Below are 25,940 nucleotides of genomic sequence, written 5' to 3' on the forward strand. Positions count from 1 at the left end.
TGTACTGACATCTTCTGTGGATACTTACCTTAATACATATATGATAATTTGTTAAGTTGCTGTACAATGAGCGGTCTTCTTTGTTAAATTCTGTATTGTACCTACATTGTGTTATGAAATTTGTGTTCTCTGAGCTTATCTCCCCAGGCATCTAATGTAAATGGACATATATCCAGTTAGATTAGCCCAGTCAACAAATATAAAATAAAAATAAATAAAATAAAAAATGGTGTTCAAGGTAGTTCTGTTGTTATGATACAGCTCTCTCTTATTGTGTGGATTGTTGTAGATAAGTATTCTATTAGTTGTAGCCAATATTCTATTTTTTGTAATCCTGGAAGGCAACCAGATATAATGTGCAGAAGACACAGCTTTGTAGGACTAATGTATATTTGTGTGAATACTTTTCTTTGGCTGGCTGCTAATTTGGGGTATTATGGCAAATCATTGAGGAGGATTGCTGTCAACTAAATGCCGACAGGCAATTGACTTTTCAGACTTCAGATCCTTGAAAAAATGCATGCCTAGACAAAAACTGTTTTAGCATCTTTCTAAGTATATAAGAACAATATTTAAACACAGTCAATGATTTTAGTTCTCTGTCCCTCATTATGTTTTGGCTTTGGTCCTGATTCTTGCACCAGGCAACTGAGAAGTATTACTTGTCACTGTCAGATGAAATGTACACAGCAAAGAGGCTAAAACTGTTGGGTGGGGGTGGTAGCAGTTTATGGATGAAGTAGTTTACCTTCTTTCTGGTCTGAAGATGCATAGGGTTAAGAGTCCTTACTGTGCCACAGATTACCAGTGTTTGACTAGTGGCAGACATTGGCTTGTCCATCCTTAGGAAGGAAGGCAGCCTTGGCTCCTTATAGTAGCAATATTAAGAACCTGAGGAGCTCTGTGCTGCAAAAAGTATATGTAGAACTCCACGGCTTCTAGGGCTCAGCAACCCCCAGGCTGTTGGCATAATCTGACCATTTCCTCCATAACCCACTCTTGTTCAGTTGTGTTGAAATGATGCAGGAAAAACATTGCGGGCAAGACAAAAATGTGAGAAAACAAGAAAAAGTAATGGGTAGTATAGGGAGGCTGTCTGGCTACCTTGATATAGTGTTGGCACCTGCTAATACTGTGTATTGGTATATGTGTCAGCTGACCCCTGTGTAACAGAAGGATGTTGAACATCAGCATTGATGTAAATTCTGGTTACTGCAGTGCAGTTGCATGACGTTTACCTTTTTCGTGGGGGGGGGGGGGTTACAGTATGGCTCTTATATGTATGTATGGTTTGTAAATTCTTGGCTACATCCCTGCTTAGTTGCATTTGCCTCTCCGTATGTGTACACAACTTTATGGCCTCCCAATAATTACTTATGGTTCATACACATCTTAGCTTGTTCATATTTGCAGAAGTAAGATGGCAAGGATAGCAGAATGGATCTGTCAAAGCTTCTTTTCAATGCACGTTCTGAAAAATCACTTCACTGTAGACAGTTTCATCAGACTTAGCAGCGTATGTACGCATTCAGATTAACAATCCAGGCTTCTATACAGTGTAAGTCTGTTATTCTTTTAAAGAATAACCGTGTCTTAAGTGTGGTAAAACTGTCAAAACAGAAAACGGTATGATGACTGAAGTTAAAAGAACCCGTTTTTATAGATCTTTTCTTTCGTTTTAGGCATGCCATGTAAAAGAAGGCGGCAGTGCAGGATTAATTCCGAGCCAGTTTCTAGAAGAAAAGAGGAAAGCATTTGTGAGAAGAGACTGGGAAAATTCAGGTTTGCCTTCATTCACAGTAGTTAAAATGTAATTTTATTCAGTGATTAACTGTTGAATTGAGAAATAGTGTGTCGAGAGAGTCAGGATGCCTTCTAGGAATACAGTTTAATTATTCTCCACTTTGATTTTCAGCAGTGAGTAATGGAGTGAGACATGTAAATCTGCTGTGGTTCTTAAATTATTATATTCATTTAGTGATTCATTTTGGAATACTGACTGACCTACTTCTGAGCTGGCTTTTTATGCTTTTTTTCATACACTTCTATTTGTCACTTAATGCAGAAACCAAAGTGCTGAAAAAATGTCTTAGTTCATTTTGCTTGAGGCTAACTCTCATTCTTATTTACTTTTCTGCTCTTATACAATTGTACTTTCAAGCCACACTAATAATATTAAACTGTGCTGATTAATGTGATATTTTTGATACACATTTATTAAACAGGTGCAAATCATACATATTTATTAATCACTTATCTGTTACATTGTCACTAAATTCATTTTAATGCACTATATATCTTTTCCTTTATCACCAAGTTTGCTGTTTAAGGTGTTGGTCTTAACCTTACTGTGGCCACTTAATGTATAGCAGTTTTTTTTTTTAATTGAAAACTTATTTTGTTCTGAAGTATGATTTATTAGACTGCATTACAGGTAGATTTCCTGAAACCGAAATATTTTAATCTCCCCTCAAGACAAAGCCACATAAGACTTCCAAGATGACTGCACATTGTTTATTACAGCTTCCCCAGTGTGAAAACTGCAGATGTGACGAATAAATAAATAAATATACTAAAGGAATTAAATTAGATAAAATTTATTTTCTGACTTGTAATTACACTGCCTGCATGGTAGCAAATTAGAAATTTGGAGAATGTAACCAAAAATCAACTAAACAAACAGAAGAAAAACTCTTGACTGGGAAGAATCTTGCAGCTGTTAAGCAAAAAAAACAGTGAAGTTTCAGCTTTGGTTCAAGGTGTAGCTTCCACTAATTTAGAGGTAAAATAAATTAAATGCCCTCAGAGGTGTTTAAAATAACTGAAGCCCTGAAGGGATATATACAGTCAAATAACAAAAGGCTATAAAAACAGAAGAAACTTTAACTAGCTATTTAGGCAAGCTGATATAATTACAAAAATCAGCGGCTACATGAAAGAAAGCTGGCTGAGCATGAGGCTTTTCAAGAAGAGATGTTTCAAAAATATAAAGTTTGAACACTGAGAGCACAGAGAGAACTTGAGATTTTCTACTACACCAGAGAGACTGGAATGAACAGACCTGTATTATACCATGATCCCCCCAAAACGTGCACGCTGATTGGCCAGCGTGCCCGTTGTAAATCGAGTTATACTAATGGAAAAAGGTCCGGTCGCCCGGACTTTTTTCCATTAGTATAACTCGTTTTTTTAAAGCACTGTCTCGCTATGTTAAATGGGTTTAACATAGCGAGACAGCTTTAAAATAAGCAACAGAGATCCGTTGCTTATTTTAAAGCTGTCTCATGTTAAACCCATTTAACATAGCGACAGTGTTTAAACAACGGAGAAAGCAAGATCTCCGTTGCTTTTTTTAAAACTGTCTCGCTATGTTAAACTCATTTAACATAGCGAAACACTAAAAAAAAAGCAACGGAGATCTTGCTTTCTCCGTTGCTTGCTCAACTCTGATGTACCGCGCGCAGTACATCAGAACTGCCGCAGATGCCAGACATCTGCGGAAGGGCAGTAAACAGGCATATTATACTATGCCATTATTTAAGAAAAGTAATAGTTTCTTTTCTTAAATAATGTCATGGTATAATAGCAGTAACCCACTTCTGGGTGTGGGTAATGCTAAATTTACCCACGGTTGGCTTTGGTCCTCGGGCCGCCTCGGGACCAAACCATGCCAACCGTGGGTAAATTTAGCATTACCCACACCCAGGCGTGGGTTATTGCTATATTAATTTTAGTAAATTTAAATAAGCGACTGGACTGGTGTTCTACAGCAGGATTTGTTAACTCATTCAAGCATATGACACTTTTTTGTATGCATCCAGTTAACACCTTTACTGCGTTATGGTGTCCAGACCTTTTTTGGGTCTGGCTTCTTTAAGTAACTTACCAGCTGATAATGGGCATTTTTGTAAAGGGCAAGGAGTAATTAACAAAATTACCCTAAGATTGTTAATTAAGGATGTCCTGCAGTAGAGAAGTGAATCACTCTTTTCCACATATTCATATGTTCATATTTATTTTCATATTTTTGTAACTGAGACCTACATGATACTGAGGGGTATGGAGTGCAATGGTATGGTGTAAGAAAAAAAAAACTCCTTGCCATTGTTCATTTATTTCGCACTGTACTGGAGATACTGCTACGTGTTTATTAATAATTATGAAAATAAACCTTGTGACCATATGTACTTAATACAAAGAAGTGACCTACAAACTATTACAGTGCAACAGGTGAAACTTTAGATGTTTTGAAGAAAGCTGTCATTGATGTTTGATTTGAACTGCAAGTTGCACATCTTGAAGGTATTCAATGTTAGTTGTGCTGCTGATTTATACAGTCAAGTATATGTTTTCATAGTATTGTAAATATCCCCATAAACATGTATTCAGAGAGGAATGTCTTGCTATGTGAAGGCTTATCTCTGGATAACAAAAGTGTTCTAACAATATACCTAATGGGGATTGATGCATTACAGGTTGTACAGTTTCCAAGATATGACAATTTGTTAAAGTTTGACAAAAAATGCAATTATGGGTTTGAGTGCATTATAGTATGTTGTAATATTTATAGAAAGACTATGAATAAACTGATTATTATAAAATGCTTCTTACTGCTAGCATTGCTATTTGTACCATTTTATTAGCTTTTATCATTCACAAAACATTTACATTTGTTTATTTTATGCTTTTTAAGTTTATTTTTCAAAAATTACTCGGAAATGGAATGATGTGTGTAGGCTGCTAGAGATGTGACATTCTACATCACGTAGATGTTAATGAGTTAATAGAAAGGGCATGTAGTGTATATGCTCCAAATCTGACCACGAGAAAGCAGCCAGGACCTATATAAGTAAAGATGCAGTCATACCAGCAGAAGGAGTTGCTCTTGGCAACGTTGTGACAGAAAAAGTATTAAACACTAGAGACAGAATGTTTATAGAAATTGATTATTCACTGTACAGGAAGAAAAGAAGCAAGTTTATTCCAGCAGTGAGGGATTGTCAAAGGCAGGCATTAAATTCAAACTGTCCAGCTGCCTTCAGAATTTTTTTTGTGGAGAATCATATCATTTTTGGATGCAAAACAGACTAAGTATGAAATAAAAAAGTTTAGCCAACAAAGAATATCAGCAAGCAAAACGGGACACACTTCTGATTCTTTTGACAGTAGCAGAGCCCATGAAGATAGTTTAGTAGTGCAATTTTTCCATTGCTCAAAAGGAAAATGCTTGTTTGACTGAAAAAGAAACAAAACACAAGAGCTGACTATAAGGGTCTGGTATACTTTGGGTTTGAACCAAGCACTAGTACTAGGAGATTGATATGACCAGCAATGTTGTGAAATTAGAGAATAATGGAATACTATAAATCATCAATTCTTATTAGGTATATGATTAGATATGTAATATGTGGCTTTGCATGAAGTGGCTGAGAAAGACAGGAATTTTGCAGACTGTCTGGTCGTTGAAATGTATACCACATACCACACCTGTCATTAGTGTTTAGAATGACACTGAAAAGCAGTAACTATGTAAAATAGTTTTTGTTCATGTTTGAAACATGCTGTAATATAAAGCAGTTTTGTGTAGGGTACAGTTAGGGGTATTTTAAATGTGAGGTGGTGGAGTATTATTAGTGACAGTTGTATATGATAAAGATATTAACGCAAGAAGGTATTTTTTCTTGTTTTAATGTATCCAGCCTTTCACTGTGACAGGGTGAAGGAAGCTGGAGGGAAGCTAATTAAAGTTAATATAATGTTGTGATCTTGGGCTGCTGAGGTAGAAGATGCAGAAGTGTATTGATTGTATCATATGTAAAATTAAAATAGTAATCACCCCTTTTATGCATGGGTGGATATCCAGATTAATGTCATTTGTTTATGTTAAAGACATGTTTTAAGCAAATAGGTGTGTAAAAAAGACAAACTGATAAAAGGCAAGGCATTTTTTTTAATTTCTTGTATTTGCCAAGTCATTGCCTATTTTTCCATTAGCAAATGCTGTCAGTGGGAGTCAAGAACTCTACAGGTCCAAGGAGTTAACAATTTGAAGTCTGTATGGTGTGTTCTGAGTGAAATTTACAAAGATTTTTCAGGTATCTGCAAAGTTGCTCGTTATTTTCTCATTGTCAACTGCTGTTACTTGCAGATGAGCTTTCTGCAGGTACAAGGATTTAATCAACAGACATCTGAACACACTGTACTGTATGTATAGTATATTTAACATTTAAACATCCACTGGGAAGCAGCTCGGTGAAAATTAAAGGAAGTTTGAATGCGTGGGAAGTGAGTAAGATAATACATATATTTGCCTCCCCAGCAGCCTTAATACTTATAAAGCATTTAATGTAACAATGTACAGTTTAATTTATTTAAAGTTGGGTAGTACACTTTTTCTTGGGGCTAAAAGTTACTGCTCACTGAAAGTAAACAACCTGTTTTCTGCATCTGGGAGGGGAATTTTGATAAGAAAATGAAGTAGTCAATATTTTTAGGAACACAGAGTCTAACATGCATTTTAACGTAGGTAACCATCATTTTAGAATAGGTAATGTATGTGTGTGCATTAATTGAATTGGGGGCAGCTGCTGTTATCTAGAGAGGGAAACTGCCATTTTTGAAAGTGTGCTTGGTTTTGTTTGTTTCTTGTAAATTAAAAGAGTAAGAGGGAATTTTAAAAAAATGTGTAGTTTTTTGATTGAGTATTTTTATTTAGATAAAATGCTGTGAAAATACATGGTGCGGGTTCAGGTGAGTGCATATAAGCTAAAAACTGGAGATGTACATTCAAAACTGTCATGAATAACAGGTGGGAGTAGCAGCTTTCTGTCATAACTGATACTCTGTCCATAATATCATAAAATGTAAATGGTCTTACAGGTATAGACCAAAAAGCAAAGAGTACTGAGTTATATCAAAAAATGTAGAGTGCAAATAGCAGTGCTGTAGGAGGCAAAGTTAGATAGAAATATGCATGTGAATTTGATAAAGAAAGAATTTCAGGGTGGACATTCATCAAGATATCAGAAACAAAGGAGAAGGTAAAGAATAATAATGCTTGCTAGGGAGGTCTTGTGATAGAAGAGAAATACATAAAGTTCATCCCTGTCTATATTTAAGCTCAACTTGGATCTCAGGGTGGGAAACAGAAAATTTATCCCAGAACTGCCCCCTGCACTACTAATGGACAGAGGCAGTTCCTAAATGCTTTATTCCATGCATAGGTCCCCCCACCCCAAATCATCTATGGTGCCGGTTATTCTCATTAGAGATATTATGTAATTCATCAACCATTGGATGGGTAAGGCCAGTCTATAACCAAATGGGATAGGTTATTTTAAGCACAAAAGGGGAAGCTGGCTAGTCTTAAAATGGAAGCTAGCCTAGTACTTGCTTATGAACCTGTATGACCCAGAACCTATTTTGGCAGAAGGGGTTACTGGCAGGGGAGGAAGATTGCACTGACATGTATTTATATTCCACCTACAACTACTACTACTACAGAGTTTGAGAATTTTGGGAGAACACCTTTTAATAAGGACCATTATTTATGGGTGGGGACTGGAACTTGGTTTGCAATAGTGATGTATGGGGGGGGGGGCTTGAAGGGAAAATATAATGATAGGGCAGATTTCTGAAGAAATGTATCAGGATATTTGGTATGGAGTATGTGAATTCAGTAGTAGGAATTTATAATAAAAATATTATTCTCCAAAGTGCAGCAACTAGGCTAGGTTGTTGAGAAACTGTATTTCACAAGAGCATAATTATTTAATTTAAAAGTGTGACATACCTTCATTAACTATTTCATATCTTGCACCTTTAAAAACTAAGATAAAGATGCTGGGTAATGAAGTAAAACTGAGACACCAGTGCTATCGTAGTGTTAAAAAAGGAATTTAAGAAATGGATTGTAGAAATGATTTGAGAGCTATTAGTGAAATTATATATATTTTTTCAGATGTGATAGCTAGTGAGTGGAATAAAGATGAAAATGGAGTTTAAAAACAAGGTAGAAGTAAAACAGAGATGGGAAAGAAATAATAGAAATTATTTAGAGGGTTGATAAGGGGTAAAAGTACTGCAGAATAAAGGGAATTTCACAGAACAAGAAGAGGAGCAACTGAAGAGTGCTGAAGGGAAAATAAGAGAATGTTTGGGATTATATTCATGGGTTTAAAAATTTTACTGTTAAGCAACTATTTTTTATAACAACTCCAGAGCATAGAAGCCTCTAGCACAATGACTAAGGCAAAATAATATAGAAATTGACACCACTAACGTTAGGGAGCCTGTGACGAGAAAAATAACCAGAGATCCTGTATATTTCCAAAATTTTATGAAGATTTATATAACTCACAGGAATGTAGAAACCAAGAAAAAGTACAAATGGAAAAATTCATGGAAAGCTCAATTTTGCTAAGGCTAGAAGAAGTTGAGGCTAAATAATTAATAGTGAAGATAGGAAGAAATGAGGTAAAAAAATAATGTGTACTCTACCAATAGGGAATCCTCCTTGAACAGATAGTATTCTTGTGGAAAATGTGAAGGAGGAAGGCGATAAAGATCTGGAAAGCTTTATTTAACAGTATTTAAAAAAGGGGGTGATACCAGCATCTTGGAAAAAAATGCGATGAGTGTGTTACCCAAAGAGGACAAAGACCATTCAGACCTTTCTTCATAGAGACCAATTTCTTTTCTTTTTTTTTTTTTTTTTACAAAGAAACATCAAACATCTGTATTAAATTATCACGTATGACTTAGACAATCATGCATTTATATACATGAAAACAAACCATATTGACATAATTTTAGTTACAAACATTATACATCACAAACCATTTTGACATAGTTGTAGTCACAAACAATATGTCACTTATAGTCTGCCCAGTCATTGTCACTCAATTACATAGTTCATTAAAATCCTGCCGTCCTACCCTTTTCTAAAGATCCCAGTTCCAGATGTTTTATCTCTGTTACTATCTTCACTATTTCTAGTAAAGCTGGCCTAGACTTTGATTTTTGCTTTCTAGCAACTACTTTTTTGGCAGCCAACAAAATTAGACTCAGCAAGGCCTTACTATGTCTAGGCAATTCCGGTTCTGTATCATAGTTCAAAAAAATAATTTTCTTAGTTATACCAATTTGCTCATCCAGTATCTCTGACAAAAGTAGTCTGCATGGAATCCTTAAAATCTGCCAATTCATTATACTCTCAGAAAAATGTTCCCACTTGCCTTTTTCTTTCCCATCGCACCTCCAGCATTTGCTCTCTACCTGAGGAAAAATTCTTTGGAGTCTACTTAGGGTATAAAAATATCTACATAAGCTTTGTTGCATATTTGGGAGACACATATATATCCCCCATTTTTTTTTTTTTTTTTTTTTTTGTGAATTACTTATCCAGTCCCTGCTCCCAATCCTTTCTAACCTCCTCTGATTGATTCTTATAGTTATCATGCAGTATTTTGTGTGTGCTGTACTAATTATTCCTTTTTTAACAGCAGCTTCAGTTCTAGATTCTACTAAAAACTCTACCATTGCTGGTCTTTCACTTAGGATCACCCTACTTCTTTCTCTGTGCCTATACTCTAATATCAATTCTTGATAGGGAAGGTAATCTCTATCCCGCAGTCCAAATAAATTCTTGGCCTCTTCCCAGTCTATTCATACAGACCATTTTTAATTTAAAACCATTTTTATAAAGTGTTTGTCTATTCTAGGTAAATGAATAGCAGAGGCGCTGTCAAAATTGATAGATATGGATCAGTGTGATTTTGTGAATGAGAGGTAGTAAGCAGTAAAACATTTAGGGACCATTTCAGGTCTTTTGGAATCTGGCCCCTGGTATAAGCCTGAGTATAGATGGGCCTTGCACTGAACTAAGCCACTTAAACTGAGAGCTAGTCTTTCAGAATCAGGGCAGTCTTAGACTGAGAGTAACTCTCTCGGAATCTGGAGCATAGGCTCTGACTTGCCTAGACATAGTTAAGACCTTATTAAGTTCAATGTTACTGGCTACCAGAAAAAGCAATTTCTATAAAAAGGGAATTCCAAATCTAAACCAACTGTACTTGAAATACTGAATGATGTAAAGTAGATAGAAGAACTGGAGGTGGGATTTTTAGAAAAAAGAGCAAATTGCATAGCAGTAAATTGAATCTGTGGGGTACAATACATATAGACTAATGCACAGGAGGATGAATGAAGTTTAATAGAAGGAATTGAGCAATTTTTGTAATACTGGAGTGAATGAAAACTAAAAAGTTAATGTGTATTAAAATGTTGCTATTGTTTTTCTTTTATATTAATGTATGTGTACCTGTGTCACTGTTTTAATTGTTATTTAATAAAAGATGTTTATAAAAAAAACTTGACACACACACTTGAAATAAATAAGATTTGGCATTATCTATTCTTTTAGCATTTTTTTTTTCAAATCAAGTTTATGTATTCATTGACTGTCATCCTTCTCCATTTACCCCTCTGCCAGCCTATTACTAAATAGTGTTTTGAGTGCACACATTGTGGATTAGAAATGGTCTGCAATATTACTGCAGCAACAGTGTGACATGTCTGCAGTGTTATGGTACCATTACAGTGTTACATTAGTGCTGCACTGGGATTCTCTTCATACATTCATCTTGCAAAAACATGCTGCTTTGCTTGGTTTGGTCACAGCAGCTACAGATACTTTTCCATCAAATTCATTTTCTACAGTGTGTATATCCAAAGACAGTGATGAAACAACTAATTCAGTGTAAAATAATGCATGTTCAGTATGACTGATTGCATTCCCACTTCCTGTTGTCAGTATATTCTAGAGCTACCTGTCCAAGTTCCACTGTTCCAGTAGACTGTCAGTATGGCAAATTCATAGGCATGCTATCGCAAAAAGAAAATTCTTTTTTAGCTCGTCTTCTAAGGTAGTATCCTTCTGATTGTTATCCCACCTATCAGTATCCGACTGTGTCGGTGATTTGTGTAAGGGTAGAGTAAGGTTAATTTTGTCCACTGACTTTTAAAAGAGCAAGATAACCTTTATTTCATCCTTGACAGCAATGCTGTTCCATCCTGATGATGCTTGGAGTGACAACATGGCAATGTATACTGTTTTGGAGGACTGGGTGAAATGAATTTTCCTCCTCCTCTGGCATCATGCCAGAGAAATTGCCACATTAACTACTTGAACGTTTGCAGTGGAGCTAGGACAGGTGCAAGTTGTACTGGCAAATCAGCTGGTCTGTGACTGTGCAATACTTTCCATACTGATTTTTCTGCCTGTATTTGAGAACTTTAAAAAAACTGCAAGTTTACTGATCATTTTTATTTCAAATATAGTGGTTAAGTAGGTGCTTTGCAGTTTGTCATCTTTGATTTAATTGTCTCGAGTTTCCTGTGATCAGCACATTTGGCTATTCTGGTGTTTTAGGGTTGCGCATCTTCTGACTTTTATCATTTGATTACTGCTGCAAGTAGCCTTACCTGTATGGGTTATATCCTACACAGGATATAACAGCTGGCCAGCTTCTATTAAGGACACCTTCCACTCACTCAGACCATTATCAGCTCGAGTAAAGCTGAAGAAAAACAACGGTTTAGTCTCAAAGCTCGCCATCATGGCTTTCCTGCCACTTCGCTTGCAAGCTTCTGAGGATTTACGGTCAGCTATTGGTTTTCCGTTACTGATAATTTCCCTTGGGGGGGGGGTGATTTCACCATTTTTATATTCTCACAGAGACTTTCTTTTTCTGTGAAATAACTTATTTTAAGCTAATAAGTATTTTGTCTGCCACATGACTTATTTGTGTTAATTTACTTTTAGGGCTGCGTGCTTTTCACAGTGTTTTATGATACAATTTACTTTTTACTTAGCTGTTTTACCCATTACTACTGTTAGTCATACCCAGGTTTCAGGTATCCTTTTCATCTTCACCGTGGAGTACCTTACTGGTTACATGGTTCTTCCTTATTCCAGCCACAAAAAGATAAAAATTTTGAAGCAGCCTTTGCCCCTTCAGCAGACTACAAATTTGCCTCAGCCACAGATGTGGACAATTCTGGTTCATTAGACTATTCATCTTTTCCCTTGGCTTCATCTGGTGTAGTTCCTACAGCCACTATGGACTGGGGGGTTAGACGTATCCTCTGGCTGTTGGATTGTCCTTGATAGACAAGGGAGAACCACTCTTGTCAGTCTGTGAGGAAGGAGCAGGGAATTACCCCCGTTTATCTGACTGGGATGCCTGTCACTAGGGAGGATTTGCCTGTAGGAACTTGGTCTGCTTCTATAAAAATTCTTGTCAGAAAGAAGCAGAAGATTAGGCTTGCATCATCCCCTGCTGCTGCTTTGTACAGGGGTAATTTTAGACCTGTATTTAGTTCATGCTATTATCCCTTCTAGTTCTGGTGTTGCTGTTAGAGAGAAATAAATTCTTCTTTTCTGAAGATTTTTAGGATATTGAGCATGAAAATGATTGTGACGGGAGAAATTTAGATTTCTGTCCTCTGGTATATGATTCTGACTCTGAAGAGAATGTCTCTTCTCATAGTCCTCAAGAATGATTTTCTTTTTCTGAAACCATGTTGAGAAGGAATCAGTTGTTTCACTGGGAGCATAATAATATCACACTGTAATGAAATATTATGATTTATTGCAGCTAGAATTTCCTAAACTTACTCCAGTTTCTCCTGTTCTTCAACATTGGAAGATGCTTTTTTTTTTACAGCCTGTAACTTGCCCGACAGCTGGACTGCTACCATTAAGATACATTGTATAAAGTCACTCAGTCTTAAAAATGATTTTCTAACCCCCCTCCCCCCCGATCTGGCCCAGCTGCTGCGAAATATCTGGTAAATGCTAATCCCTTTCCCTCTGATGAGGATGGGAAAGCCCTTGAAAGACTTGGGAAAATGTATTATTCTGTTGCACTTATTTTCAGAATTCTTAATTGTCACGTTCATGCATTAAAGTTTATGATTGCTTCTTTTGAGAATATGAGGAACACTATAGCTTCTTTTCCCTCCTCTGAGGAAAAATCATGTGTGTGTAATTTCATTGCTTCTGTGTTTCAAGTGATTTAAACACTTAATGTGCTCATGATTTAGCTGATGCCTCTTCCAGAGCTGCTGTTACTGGGAATGAGAAGTTTTGCTTGGTTGCATACACATGTAAAAGCTGAAATTGTGAATTCTGCTATGTATAGAGAGGTTGTTTGGACCACTTGTGGAGGTACTGAAAAAGTGTCATAAGAGACCGAGGCTGATTCAGGAAGTTTTAGATTTTTCAACTTTCCTTCTCCAAATTTGTCAAGGGTAATCTCTATGTCTAATCCATTTTATGAAAATAAATAAATAGACACAGCAAGCTGCTGGCAAGCAAACCTAGAAAAAAAAAAAACACTGGCCGGAGGGCTCCAAACAGAAAGCAAAGCACCCCAGAATAAAGGGCAGTCCAATAAGTCTGCATGAGTATTTACATAATGCCACCTCTCCCTTCCCACCCTGGCAAACCTTTAAATCTTTCCCAAAATCTGTCTCTCCATTTTTCTCTTTGGCAACAGATTGTCTTAGGCGAGTTGGATGACCTCGTTGACAGTAAATTTTCTTCAGTGATACAGATGTCAGTGGGGACTCTCTCCCTTCTTTTCAGGAAATTTCTCCTCATCCATCAGATCAGACTTCTTTTTTGCCTCCTGTCATTCAGCATCTTCTAACTCAGGGTGATATACACTATCCATCGTTCCCAGGTGTTCATCAGGTTATGGCAGTGGTACCACCCTTGCTCAGGTTGTAAAGGTTCCAGGTCTTTTGCTTATGTGGACGGTTGGCTCATAACTGCCCCAAAGAGAGCATGTCTGCTTGGGGCCAGGGACACCTTACTCCAGCCTTGTAGTTCCTTAGGGATCACAGTCTACTGCCTGAAGTCCATTCTCCATCCAGTTCAGTCCTTTGAATTTATAGGGTGCCATTTAGACACAGTCTCCCAGATTGCCAAGCTTCCAGAATCCAGAATATCAAGTCTTTGGGATCTGACAAGGTCCTTAAGTGTGTGCATCCAGTATATCTTATCCTCAGACTTTTGGGACACATGGCAGTTGCCTTTTATTTGATTCCCTTGGCCAGCTGTCACATAAGGGCATTACAGTGGACCCTGGCAGTCCACTGGTCATATTCAACACATCCGATGGATTTTTCACTTGCCGTGACCCAAGTTTGTCAGGAATAAATCAGTTGGAATTTGGAGTCTCCCTTTCTGTGCACTGGAGACTGTTTGCTGTTCCCCCTCCTCAGGCTATGGTCACATCAGATGCCTGTCTGCTGGGGGGGGGGGGTATTTCGAAAAGAGGATTATACAGGGGGCCTGGACTCCGGCCAAGGCCAACCTGCACATTTATGTCTTGAAGATGAGATCAGTCCTCCTTTTGTTGTAAGCTCTTCAAGATGTTCTCCCCAAGGGTGTTATTACTTTCCAGACAGACAATATGTCTGTAATCTGGTATCTGAATAAACAAGGGTCTTACCCTCTTTGTCAGGAGGTCATAAGGGTGTGGCAATGGGTGATTTTTACTCAACAGTTTCTGATTGCAGCATACATCCTGGGGAAATCCAACATCTTAGCAGACAGTTTAAGCAGCAACATTCGCCTTCCTCATGAGTGGCCCTTGAATCTGAGGGTTGCTGCTCAGATTTTTCGGCACTGGGGCACTCTGTGTTGCAACCTGTTCACTTCCAGAATTGAAAACACCAACTCTGTTCTTCTCTGTGAAACTGTGTTCTATCTTGGGGACTTACCTTTTTTGCTTTAGATGCTGGGCATTTCTCATTTTGAGCCTTCTGCTGCTGTCGATCTGGAGTTGTTGTCATGGAAGACTTTGTGCTTGGTGGCCATTACCTCTGCTAAGCATGTGTCAGAGTAACAGGCACTCTCTGCTGGCCCATCAAAACTGTGTGTCCCTCAGATCAGACCCTTCTTTTCTGACTAAGATGCTGTCAGGAAATAATTTGAATCAATCCATTCATCTTCCAGTCTATTTTCTCAAATTTTCTAACAGGAGTGAATACCTGCATTGCTTTGATAGGCAATTGAGGTACTATTTTGCTAGAACAAGGTCCTTTAGAAAGTCTAATTAGTTTGTCTCATTCTGTAAGGCTCATTTGGGTGCTTCTGTTTTCAAGGTTACATTGTCTAAATTGCTTTCTGATTATACTTCATTGGTTATGTTTTGAAGGAAAAGTCATAGCTTCTCAAACCCAAAGATCATTCTACCACAGCTATGGTTACTTCTACAGTTTTGCCTCCAGAGATGCTTTGGATGACATTTGTGCAGCTGCAACTTGGGTGGGTCATCAATTCTTTGTGCCCTACTACAATCTGGATATTCAATCCAGGTCTAGGGCTTCATATGGCTGCACTGTATTGTGCAATAACCTTCCATGACACCTCCAGACTCTGTCCCACAGATTGAACCCAAATGGAAAAGACAACATCAAATACAAAAGTTATGTAATTACCATAATGATAGATCCATGCTGTCCATTTTTCAGCCTTCCTTCCCCACCTTTTTGGCTATTTTTGTTACCTCAGCGATGCTCGACCAGGGAGCCCACATTCTTTCTTTGGGTCCTTCTCTTAGAAGAGAGGGTAGCTGGATCTGAGGTAGTTCCAGTGACGTGGGAGGGGTTATGGATAGAGGAGGCAGCACTTACTGTACTGAGGTCTTGGAAAACAGCCGACATCGGATCAGTGTCAGATCTAATAACCCATAGGTTGAAGCAGTCAACATGCATCTATCATTATGGTGAGTATGTAACTTTTGTTTTCATGGCATCCACGAGTCTCACAATTCCTGTAGCCTGATTCCACATAGAAAAATTCACTAGTACCTAAAATTAACTAGTACCTAAAATTAGTGTGGTCCCAACATCAGCAATCCCCTGACATTCCAGATTACCATTTTGGGATTTGTAAAAAGAGAACTGCTTTGGTGTAGAGGTCAGTTTTATGTGAATTCCGGCTTCCCATTTTCCCTTCCAGCTCCAGCATAATCTGTAACTACAGGGACCTCACACTTTACTTTAGGAGCACAGACTATGGAGCAAAAAAGACTAACCTAAACACACAGATGTAAAATTGTTGTTGGCAGTAATAAATGCTATCAACTGTCTGCCATCTGTTGTCTCCAGGACCGTTACAGGTTGATTACAAGACAACACTAGTAATGTGGTACATAAACTAGAGGGGGATCTATCTTACCTTCTATGCAGACTTGCTGTGGTAGCCTTGGATTCAGCTTTTCAACACAATCTCTCTCTCTAGGCTTCCTACATCCTGTCAGAGCTAACTTTGTGGCAGACGAGCTGAGCAGGACCATGGCAGACTCACTTGAATGGAAATTAAATTAGCGAGTTTTCCAGGAATTGATTCAGCTGTTGAGAAAGTCTCAAATAGATCTCTTTAATTCCACTCACAACAATCAACTAGCAAAATTCTTCTCTAGGACGCCATACAAGAAGGCCTGGAAAACTGATGCATTTTCATTTCCTTAGACAGGAATTATCCTGTATGCTTTCCACCCTTCCCGTTGATGTACAGGGTTATTGTGAAGATTCAGAAGGGCTGTCCAAAGATCATCCTACTTGACTCCCTTTTGGCCCAGCAACAGTGGTTCTCACTTCTTTTGGAAATGGCTATGGACAGTTACCACAAGCTTACTCACAGACTAGACCTACTCACACAGGAGATAGGGGGGTTGATGCACCCCAGCTTGAAATAACTTTAGCTAAATATCTGGATGATCAAGTTTTAATTCCTTTTAGGCACATATTTTCTGAGGGCGTGTAGCAAGTATTAAAAGAGGCAAGGAAACATGCTGCTAGGAAAGCATACATTAGCAAATGTAAAATATTTTCTAGTTTGTGCCAAGACAATAACCATGACCCCTTTTAGTATTTCTCTGGTTCTACATTATTTGTGTGAGTTATTATCCTCTGGCCTTTCTTACACTCCTGTCAAGCCACAATTGTAGACCATTTCAGCATGTCTGCTCATGGATCCTCCCCTTTCAGTGCATTCTCATGTTAAAATGTTTTTGAAAGCGATGTTACATACCAGACTTCCTAGAAAACAGATGTCTCCTTGGGATCTCAACTTTGCTTTGGAAAAAATAATTCTTACTCCATTTGAACCAGCTCATCAGTTTGGTTTGAGGTACTTAGCAAGGAAACAAGGAAAACCGTTTTGTTGATTATCCTGACTTCTGCAGGAGTGTCAGATTTGCAAGCTGTTTCTTATATTGAGTCAGCCTTCTCTCATTTTCTACAAAAACAGGGTTTCTTTGAGAACTAATCCTTCATTATACTTAAAGTGGTCCAAGTTCACCTTGAGCCAAGCTATCCTTCCCACTCTTTTTTTTTTTCCAGGACTCAAAGACTCTGGAGAGAGGATTATCCGCATTCTAGATGTTCACAGATAACTTGGATGCGGTCTTAACAGATAAAAAACTTTCAGAACTCATTTCTTATGAAGATAAGAAAAAGGGATAACCTGTGTCAAAGCAGAATATTTCCAAATGGTTGTCTCGTGCTGTTACCTTTTGTTATACCTACCGCAATAAACCAAATCCAAGCAGAGCCAAGGCTTACTCTACCAGGGTCTTGACTTCATCTGTGGCTGTTTGGAAAGGGATGGATTCTAGGAACTTGGCCCTCTGTGTATATGTTTAAAAAACACTACAAACTAGATTACTTCTGCATGTCTGGAGCAGGCATGGTAGCATGGTAGTACCAATCTCCAGGGGCTGCTGGACCCTCCTCCTTCCCCCTCCCATTCAGTATAAGCTCTGGTCATTTACCCATTAGCTGACATTACTGCAGCAGTGAGCAAGTTATGAACATGCTGCAGCTGCGCAAGTAAACTTAACAGTAGATGTTCGAATGAGCAACAGCACTCCCTTCTTCATTCCTCTTATTTTTGTATGTTTTTGTTGCTACGGTGGGTACCTTTGTTTTTTATTTATTTTTCTGTCATTGACCTCTTTTAGGGCTCTAGCCTCCCTTTCTCAGTTGACCTAACAGCTGTAAAAGGGCTGATGCCCAGACTGTTGGTTTTCTTCAGGTGTGCTTGAACTGATAATAGTTTGCATGTGTTGAAGGTGCCTTTAAGCTTTAGAAACCATCCAGCTGTTATAGCTTATGCATGATGTAACCTTTATGGCTAAGGCTACTGTGGCAGTATTTATTCGAACATCTACTGTTACGATAAGTTTACTTACACAACTATAATTTCCACACTATGGCATTAATGCATCAAACTAGGAGCTGACACCCAAATCCATGCCTGTCCGTGTTTCCACTCCCACAGATCAGAGCTCAGTTCTAGAGAGCATCTTAGGAGGGATCCCACATGTGATGTTGAAAAAGCTAAAACTTAGATATGTGTACATTCACCAAACTAATAGTAGGAAATCACACAGGAACTGCTTGCACTTTCTGAGAGGGGAATACAGTGTTCAGACTTGCCCACAGCACAGGAGCTACTGCCCAGATATTCATCACTAATGGAGAGGGAATTTAGAGGTCTACCTGAATGCAGGCATTGTGGTTGTGATGGATGTACGACACTGAAGAGATATCCAGAACTGTAGGGTGTCCTTCCCTTGCATGATCCTTGGCAGGAGTCAGTAAAGATTGGAAGTTTACAGACCAAGAGGGCAGTCCTTGAACAAAGCCTTCTCAGCCTGATGGTGTCCACTCCTTTGCTACCTGTGAGATGTCCCTTAGTTCTCAAGTGATTGAATTTGCGTCATCTGACTGATGACTTGGAAAGTGGTAGGGAATGCACTTGCCCAGCAACCATGTCTAAGTGAGTGCAACAGTCTGAGTACTTCTCTTCCCAAACTTAAGTGTATGGTCATCTGGATGTGTGTCAGAATGGACCATTGAATACTCGAGTGTTTTCTTAGGCAGCACTTCAGTTCAGGTATTCTGCTCTTCTACCCCCATCAAGTTCTAAAGTTGCTGTTGAAAGTCAAGAAGGCTGTTACCAGCCCTCCTCAGTTGCTGACACCATGTTAGACTTTGATTTGCATTGTGAGATATGACTGGGCAGATGCAGGGGCAACTGATTTGATACCAGTCCAGGGAACTTTTCAAACCTCTCTGCTGGCATTGCTACCTTTGATGGTTGCATCCTCGTGGCCCATCACCAAACTGCCTACTGCATCTATGCATTGCAAGTTACGTAGGAGGCTTGAGAAGGGAACAGCACAACCACTTTTGGATGTAGTTAGAGGGGAAGGATGTCTTCCTCTTCTCCAAATGTTCCATCCCTAAGGAAGTCTGAGTGCAACAAGGTCCTTGTGTTTAAGGTGGACAAGAATATTAACTTGTCCCGTCTTACACCCATGTGATGTCCACACCAGTGGGAAGAGACATAAATACTGATTTTTTACTTCACTTCACTTCCCTTCTTAAAAAGACTTGACTAGTATCTTGGGAATAAGGATGAAAGGCACATTTGTTTCTTAGATCCTATTCTTAAATGATTTGTCATAGTTCTGAAATGTATATGATTTAATCTGTTACCCTGGTTGTATTATGCAGTCTTAATGTAAATGCTGATTAAATTGGTTGCATGAATTTTCAGTCCGGTTATCATGAGCATCCTTAACAGAAGGTCTGACAAGATACAAGTTGTTTTGTCTTTCATTTGATGTTTAACTGCAGCTGCCAGAAATCCTCTTTCATCAGAGGAATATATCCAATGAGTAGATACTTTGCATTCAGAACTTTATCCACCTCTAGAAGACAGGTTTTGAGAGCCCAGTGATATACTGGCATTTAACCTGGTTGGCAGTGTGTATAATCTATATTTTATCCATATCTGCTGTTTTCATGTATCGTCTTTGTCAAGTTTCTTAGAACAGTGAGCAGATCTTTCCATTTTTATTTTTTTTTACTTTTTCTGTATATAGTATTTAGGGATTGGCTGGCAGTAGGAAAACTGGAACAAACTGGTGCATATTTTTTCCTGGGGATAGTTGTTACTTGATCGCTGTCCCCCAGTAACAGTGCATAAAAGGAAAATGCAAAACAGCTTCATTCTTACATTCTGTGAGATGTGGCCTTGACTGTTGTGTATGGGTCTGCTAGCATCTCCAGTTCTATTTCTAAATCTGTTAAAGTTTGGAATTAATCTTGCATATGTATTTATATATGAATAGTTTAATGCTTCTTTTTAGGTACTTTTGTTAGATTTCCTGTTGCTTACAAAAGCCAGCTCTTGTAGGCATTACATAAATGCATATAAATATTTCAAGCACAGGCAGTCATGCCTTTCTAGTCTCTCAGTATACCAGAACAGTTATTTTCATATTAAGTGTCTAAGTTGTTAAATATATCTAAACTAGTGCTTGCTTTAATGTAATTTGGTAGTCTTTTTCATGCAAAACAAAAATCCAAAGCCTGGAAACGTTAAGGTAAAATGCAGAGTTTTTTTTCCAAACAGGAAACAAATCACATCTTCTTCAGTGTGTAAAAAAGAAATCAAATGCCTTCATTTTAATAGTAAATTCAAACCATAATGAGTTAATAATGAGTTGGAAGTATGTGAATACTCATGGATCACACTTTTAAAAGTTGATTGTTTTCCAGGTTTAAATACAGCAGTAAGCATTAAACCTATTTTAAAAAGAAGACAGTTAACATTGAAATAACATCTTGTGTGGATGGATCTTAGTTAAATGTTTACTTGTTTTATGGCTATACTAATTTTCAGTAACATTTTACCTGTATGTGTCTTTAAACTGAAGTGCTTAATACATCTATGCCATGTGATTAATTTTATGGTTTGAATTTGCATTTACTATTGTTTTGCATTTTGTATCCTGCCTGGTTTACCTACATGCTGTTCTTGTTTCTTTAGTCTTTATCATACATCAGCTACTGTCCCAGAGAACTAATTAGTACATATCTCATTCCTGTAGAGTATTCAGCAAAGGTTATCTGATGATTCTGTACTACTTTTTGATAAAACTCAAACATTCCCAGATGTAATTGTCTAGAAATGCCCTATATACCTTGTGATGCCCACCACTGCTACCAATATGTGATGGCCACCAATATGTGTCGTCCCCACGCCAGTAATCAAGAAGCCTTAATCCTCACCACTGACACTGTAGAGGGACATGCAAATGGATACATTCAGTATTTCCAGATGCAGACTTCTCTGCATTAAGTACAGGTTCCCTTAAGAGCATACAGGGAACACACACAGCCCGAGGTCTGGATGTCTCTGTATCCATCTCCCTCCAGATCCCCAATAAGACTTCCCACTGGTACAGCTGTAGGGTTAGGACCTCAGCCGAGTGTCCAAGCCACGTCCTCCAACCCCCTCTCTGTAAACCCAGTGCTTCGTGTCCCTATCCCAAATAGCTGACACACACACATACACACACACACACACTCTCTCTCTCTCTGAAGATTTAATTTTCACACACACACACATACACACACATCTGGGAAAGGCTGGAACAGTTTACTCGCTCTGCCAACTTTGCCCAGACTGTGAGGTAGTATTCACAGCCACTAGTCAGTTACTATAAGGCTGTTAAAAGAGTATCCAATTATACTGTGTAATAGTAATACTAATACAAATGGTAGTCGTTCACTAAGACAGCTAGGCCTTCTGGGATGCCCCACACAGTGTCACCAAATCAATATAAGCACTCTCAAAGGTTAAGTACTTTTCTACAATGTTCAGCCACAATAAAAGTTTTAAATATGTCTAATAATAAAAGTACATGAAGATTCTGAACATATATTCACAGTAAACTACAGAGTTCAGATCACAGGAAATATTGAAAAGAACACTGATGGACACACTCAGACAAATAAAAAAAAAAATATCTAAGCTAAGCTTCACTATATTCCTGACTGAATCTAAGAGAATTTTACTGTTCCCTAGTTAAGTTACTTACTATTGCAAGGCAAGAGGCTGTGGGTGAAGGTTTTTCTAGTCAGGCTTCCCAAACAGAATACGTCATACTCTGAGATTTCTCTTTGTAATATCTAAAATATAATTTCCGAGACGGCTGGCAAAATTACCTCATGTGGTCACCTGATTCTAGGTTCTCACAGTATTCCCCTTTGAAGCTGAGACAGGAAGTTAGCACAGATGACCACAATACACATCCAAATGTTTATGGCAGTTCCTTGGGCCTCCCCTCTTTTCACTGAGCTAATGGATAAAGGCTCTTCCCCAGACCCAGCATCTCTGCTCCTATTCAGCACCGTGGGGTACCATGTAGTGGCTTAACAGCTCATTTACATTTTCCTTGTTTTTCTTGAAGTTAACTACTGCTGTGCCAAGTATCCTCTATAAAAACATATGCATTTAATTCAGCTACAAAATTACACGTACATTTCTCTTCATTTCAGCAGGGTGTAGTGTTGATATGTTTCAACATAGACAAAGCTCACAAATACATTTTCAGCACAAGCATCTGTACAAAATCAGTTTGATATACAAATGGCTTATAGTTCTGATACATTTGTAACACAAGCATCTTGTATAAATCAGTTTGATATTCAAGGGATATATCATTCTTTACCAAACTCTAGCTGGCTATGCTGGCACTTGCCAATATCACATAGCTGAATAAGGTCTCTTAAATATCAATGAGACATAGTACAAGTTCATATATTTTGGCCGTTCATAGTAACCTAACTTTTCACATCCATTGATGCTCTTGATATATTTCTGTTCTACTTTTTCTAATTTATTCATGCTTGTTTTCTTCTAAGGGTTCCATATTGTTATTCCATACTCTAATTTGGGTCTAGTGTAATTTACAAATCATGATTTCATCATTTGTGATTTCCTAGACTTTGATTTCTTTTTATACAGCCTAAAGTTGTATAACTGTCATTAACCAATTGGTTGATATGATGTGAAAAAATATCCATATACCCAGGTCCTTAAATGAATCTACAGTTTGTCAGTGTATGCTGTATTAAAACACCCTTTTCAGTCAGTCTGTGCTGTATTAAATATCCACCAGTTAGTCTGTCTCCCAAGTTTCATATGCTCAACGTAAATATCCACCCTTTAGTCTGTCTCCCAAGTCTCATATGCTCAATGTAAATATCCACCATTTAGTCTGTCTTCCAGGTCTCATATGCGCAATGTTTGATGAATTTATCAGCATGTTATTCTGCTGTGCCTATATGGTCAGATTAGTCAAGATTGTTTGCAGACATGCCCTGTCTCTACACATGTAATCAGTTTACCCATTTTTTCAAGTCATCTGCATACAGATTGTAGAACACCTCAGATGAAAAAGATGGATCTGAAAGATGCAGCCTAAGCATGTGTGTGCCTAGGACAAAGCCCTATGGGACACCCTGACTGTAACCTGTCCAGTTCCTGTATGATACCTGCCATGCCCTTTATGTAAGTCATGCAGCTATTCATCATATCAAGAGTACATAAATACCTAGTTGTTCTAATGGATTGATCAATGTTTTGTGTATGACCCTATCAAAGGCTAAAGTAAAGTCGACGTAAATCACATCAAAGCACATGTATATATTTTACATGTATATCTCTATAGATATATTTTGTGTCTATATTTGTCCGCATATATGCATCACCATACATAAATACATGTATATATAGAAAACCTGACTGATTGTACAGAATCTTTTCCCTACTGTTGAATGACTCTACAAACCGATATGTTTGGAAAAGCATCAGTATTTTGTAGAGTTTACATGGTGTAGTGGTACATTGCTCTGAGTAAGGTGTGCAGACTCCTGGGTTCAAGACTTGGCAGGACTGATACTTTTGTTGCAAGGCAGAACAATTGCTGCTGGTTACAGAGGGATATGGGCAATATTTCAGAGATGTCCCTGTTTTGGACCCCTTGACCACAATTTGACATCCTTTAGACAGATTTGTTACAGTAAGAGGTTTGGGGTATGGATCCAATGTGCAACTCCACTACATATATATGTAAACATATATATATATATATATATATATATATATATATATATATATATATATATATATATATATTTTATGTACATAGATAGATCTGTATGTATTGATTTACTTTTCTATATATACATTACACATTACACATCTTGAACTAAGACATATGCTGTCTCTGAGCTTATACTTTCCAATCCATCTCACACATCTTCCAGCAGCCTGAAAAGGGCCTAATAAAGTAGAATAATAATTTATCTACATCTGCTTTCTCTTTTCTAATTTCTCCAAATGTTTACAATTGTTTAATACTGTGACAGGAAATGACCCCATTTCTAAGTCAAAGCATTTTTAAAGTAGATAAATTCAAATCTACGAGAAGAACAGCTTAAAAAAAGCTGTAAAGATTCAAAAAAAAAAAAAAACCAAAAAAAAAAAAAAAACACCCGGGACTCCAGCAATAGACTGCAACAGTACGAATTTAATGCTTCTGGTACCTCGGCTACTGCCTTCAAGGGATAATCAGCATTGATACAGCAGTCATTTTATACACCACTAAAGTGATAATTACATCCAATTAAACAATCAAACAATTGATCAAACAAATTAGTGCTCCACCATTCTACACCATAAATTTTACATGTAACATTCTTTTTCCTTTTAAAACTATTATGAAAAAGATTGCAATATAAGTATAGTATAAATATAATACAAAAATGGTATAAAGCCCATATGAACCATACAAGCCCATATTAAATTTCTAAATTCATACCATGGGGATAAAGTCTACTGTAATTAATAATAAATTTAGATTCTAACTTCAGCAACTTCTGTTGAAACTCATTATTGGTACTTCTACACTAAAAATAAAACTACCTAATGTTATTGTGGGAGTATCAATAATGAGTTTCAGCAGAAGTTTATTTATTTATTTACAGATGGTTTACCAGGATAGTCCATTGGGCCAAGAAGAACCATTTTTCAATGGAGTCCTGGGAAGAAAAGCTCCAAAAAATACAAAGTTACACACATTTACATTTACATTTGAATTGCAGAGTTACAATAAAAAATATAGATCACAGCAGGTAGACTTACTTACAATGACAATTAAAGGTCACAGTAGGTAGTAATACTAAATAAAATCAATTCAATATAAGATACATTTGGATATAAAGTTGAAAAAAAAAACATCATGCTGCAAAGTTACCTAAAGAAGTAATGGCAACTAGGCCAGAGAGTGAATTAAAGGAAATGCCTTACTCTCCTTTACTAACACTATCCTTCAGCATAAAAACAATGGCTATCTCTCCTCTGCTACGTTTCTAAACCTATCTAAAGCATTTGACATGGTCCCACACAAGCAACTTATCTCTGTCCTCAATAACCTGTCCTTCTCACAATCAGTCACCAACTGGTTTCAGAGTTACCTGTCTGACTGCCAACAATCCGTTGTATGGCAGAATGACATATCTCCCCAACTACCTGTCTCCATAGGGGTTCCCCAAGGATCCATCCTTGGACCCCTACTCTTCTCTGTTTTCACAAATAATCTAGCCTCTGCCACCACACATGGCACACTCATACAATACGCAGATGACTCGACCATCATCTGCTCAGCCCAGTCCCTACCCAAACTGCAAAAAATCACACAGGAAGCCTTTTCTTCTGTTGAAACTTGGTTATCCGATGCCCAATTAATACTCAACCCAAACAAAACTAAACTACTCATCTTCCAACCCACCAAACATACTCAAAACAACTCTCACTTTAACATCACAGCAAAAGACAACACCACTATATACCCAACTGAACACACCAAATTGCTAGGAGTGGAAATAGACAATAAACTAAAATTTGACTTTCACATATCCGTGACCATAAAAAAAGTCCATAAAAAAACTAGGAGCATTATACAGAAATAAGCATCTTCTCACCAAAGCAGCAAAGA

General features: G+C 37.7%; 1 protein-coding gene across 3 annotated transcripts in view; it reads left to right on the forward strand.

Annotated features, from left to right (window-relative positions):
- PALS2 (protein associated with LIN7 2, MAGUK p55 family member) overlaps positions 1-25,940 on the forward strand; it is a 1,432,251-nt gene that overhangs the window by 1,131,946 nt on the left and 274,365 nt on the right. For all 3 annotated transcript variants that reach the window (XM_044067549.1, XM_044067552.1, XM_044067550.1), the window contains one exon: positions 1,683-1,782. In XM_044067549.1, the coding sequence (XP_043923484.1) occupies positions 1,683-1,782 (100 nt within the window). The remainder of the gene's footprint in view (positions 1-1,682; positions 1,783-25,940) is intronic.

Source organism: Protopterus annectens, chromosome 3.part1 (assembly GCF_019279795.1).
Source record: "Protopterus annectens isolate FY-2018-M chromosome 3.part1, PAN1.0, whole genome shotgun sequence".
Taxonomy (NCBI): Eukaryota; Metazoa; Chordata; order Ceratodontiformes; family Protopteridae; genus Protopterus; species Protopterus annectens.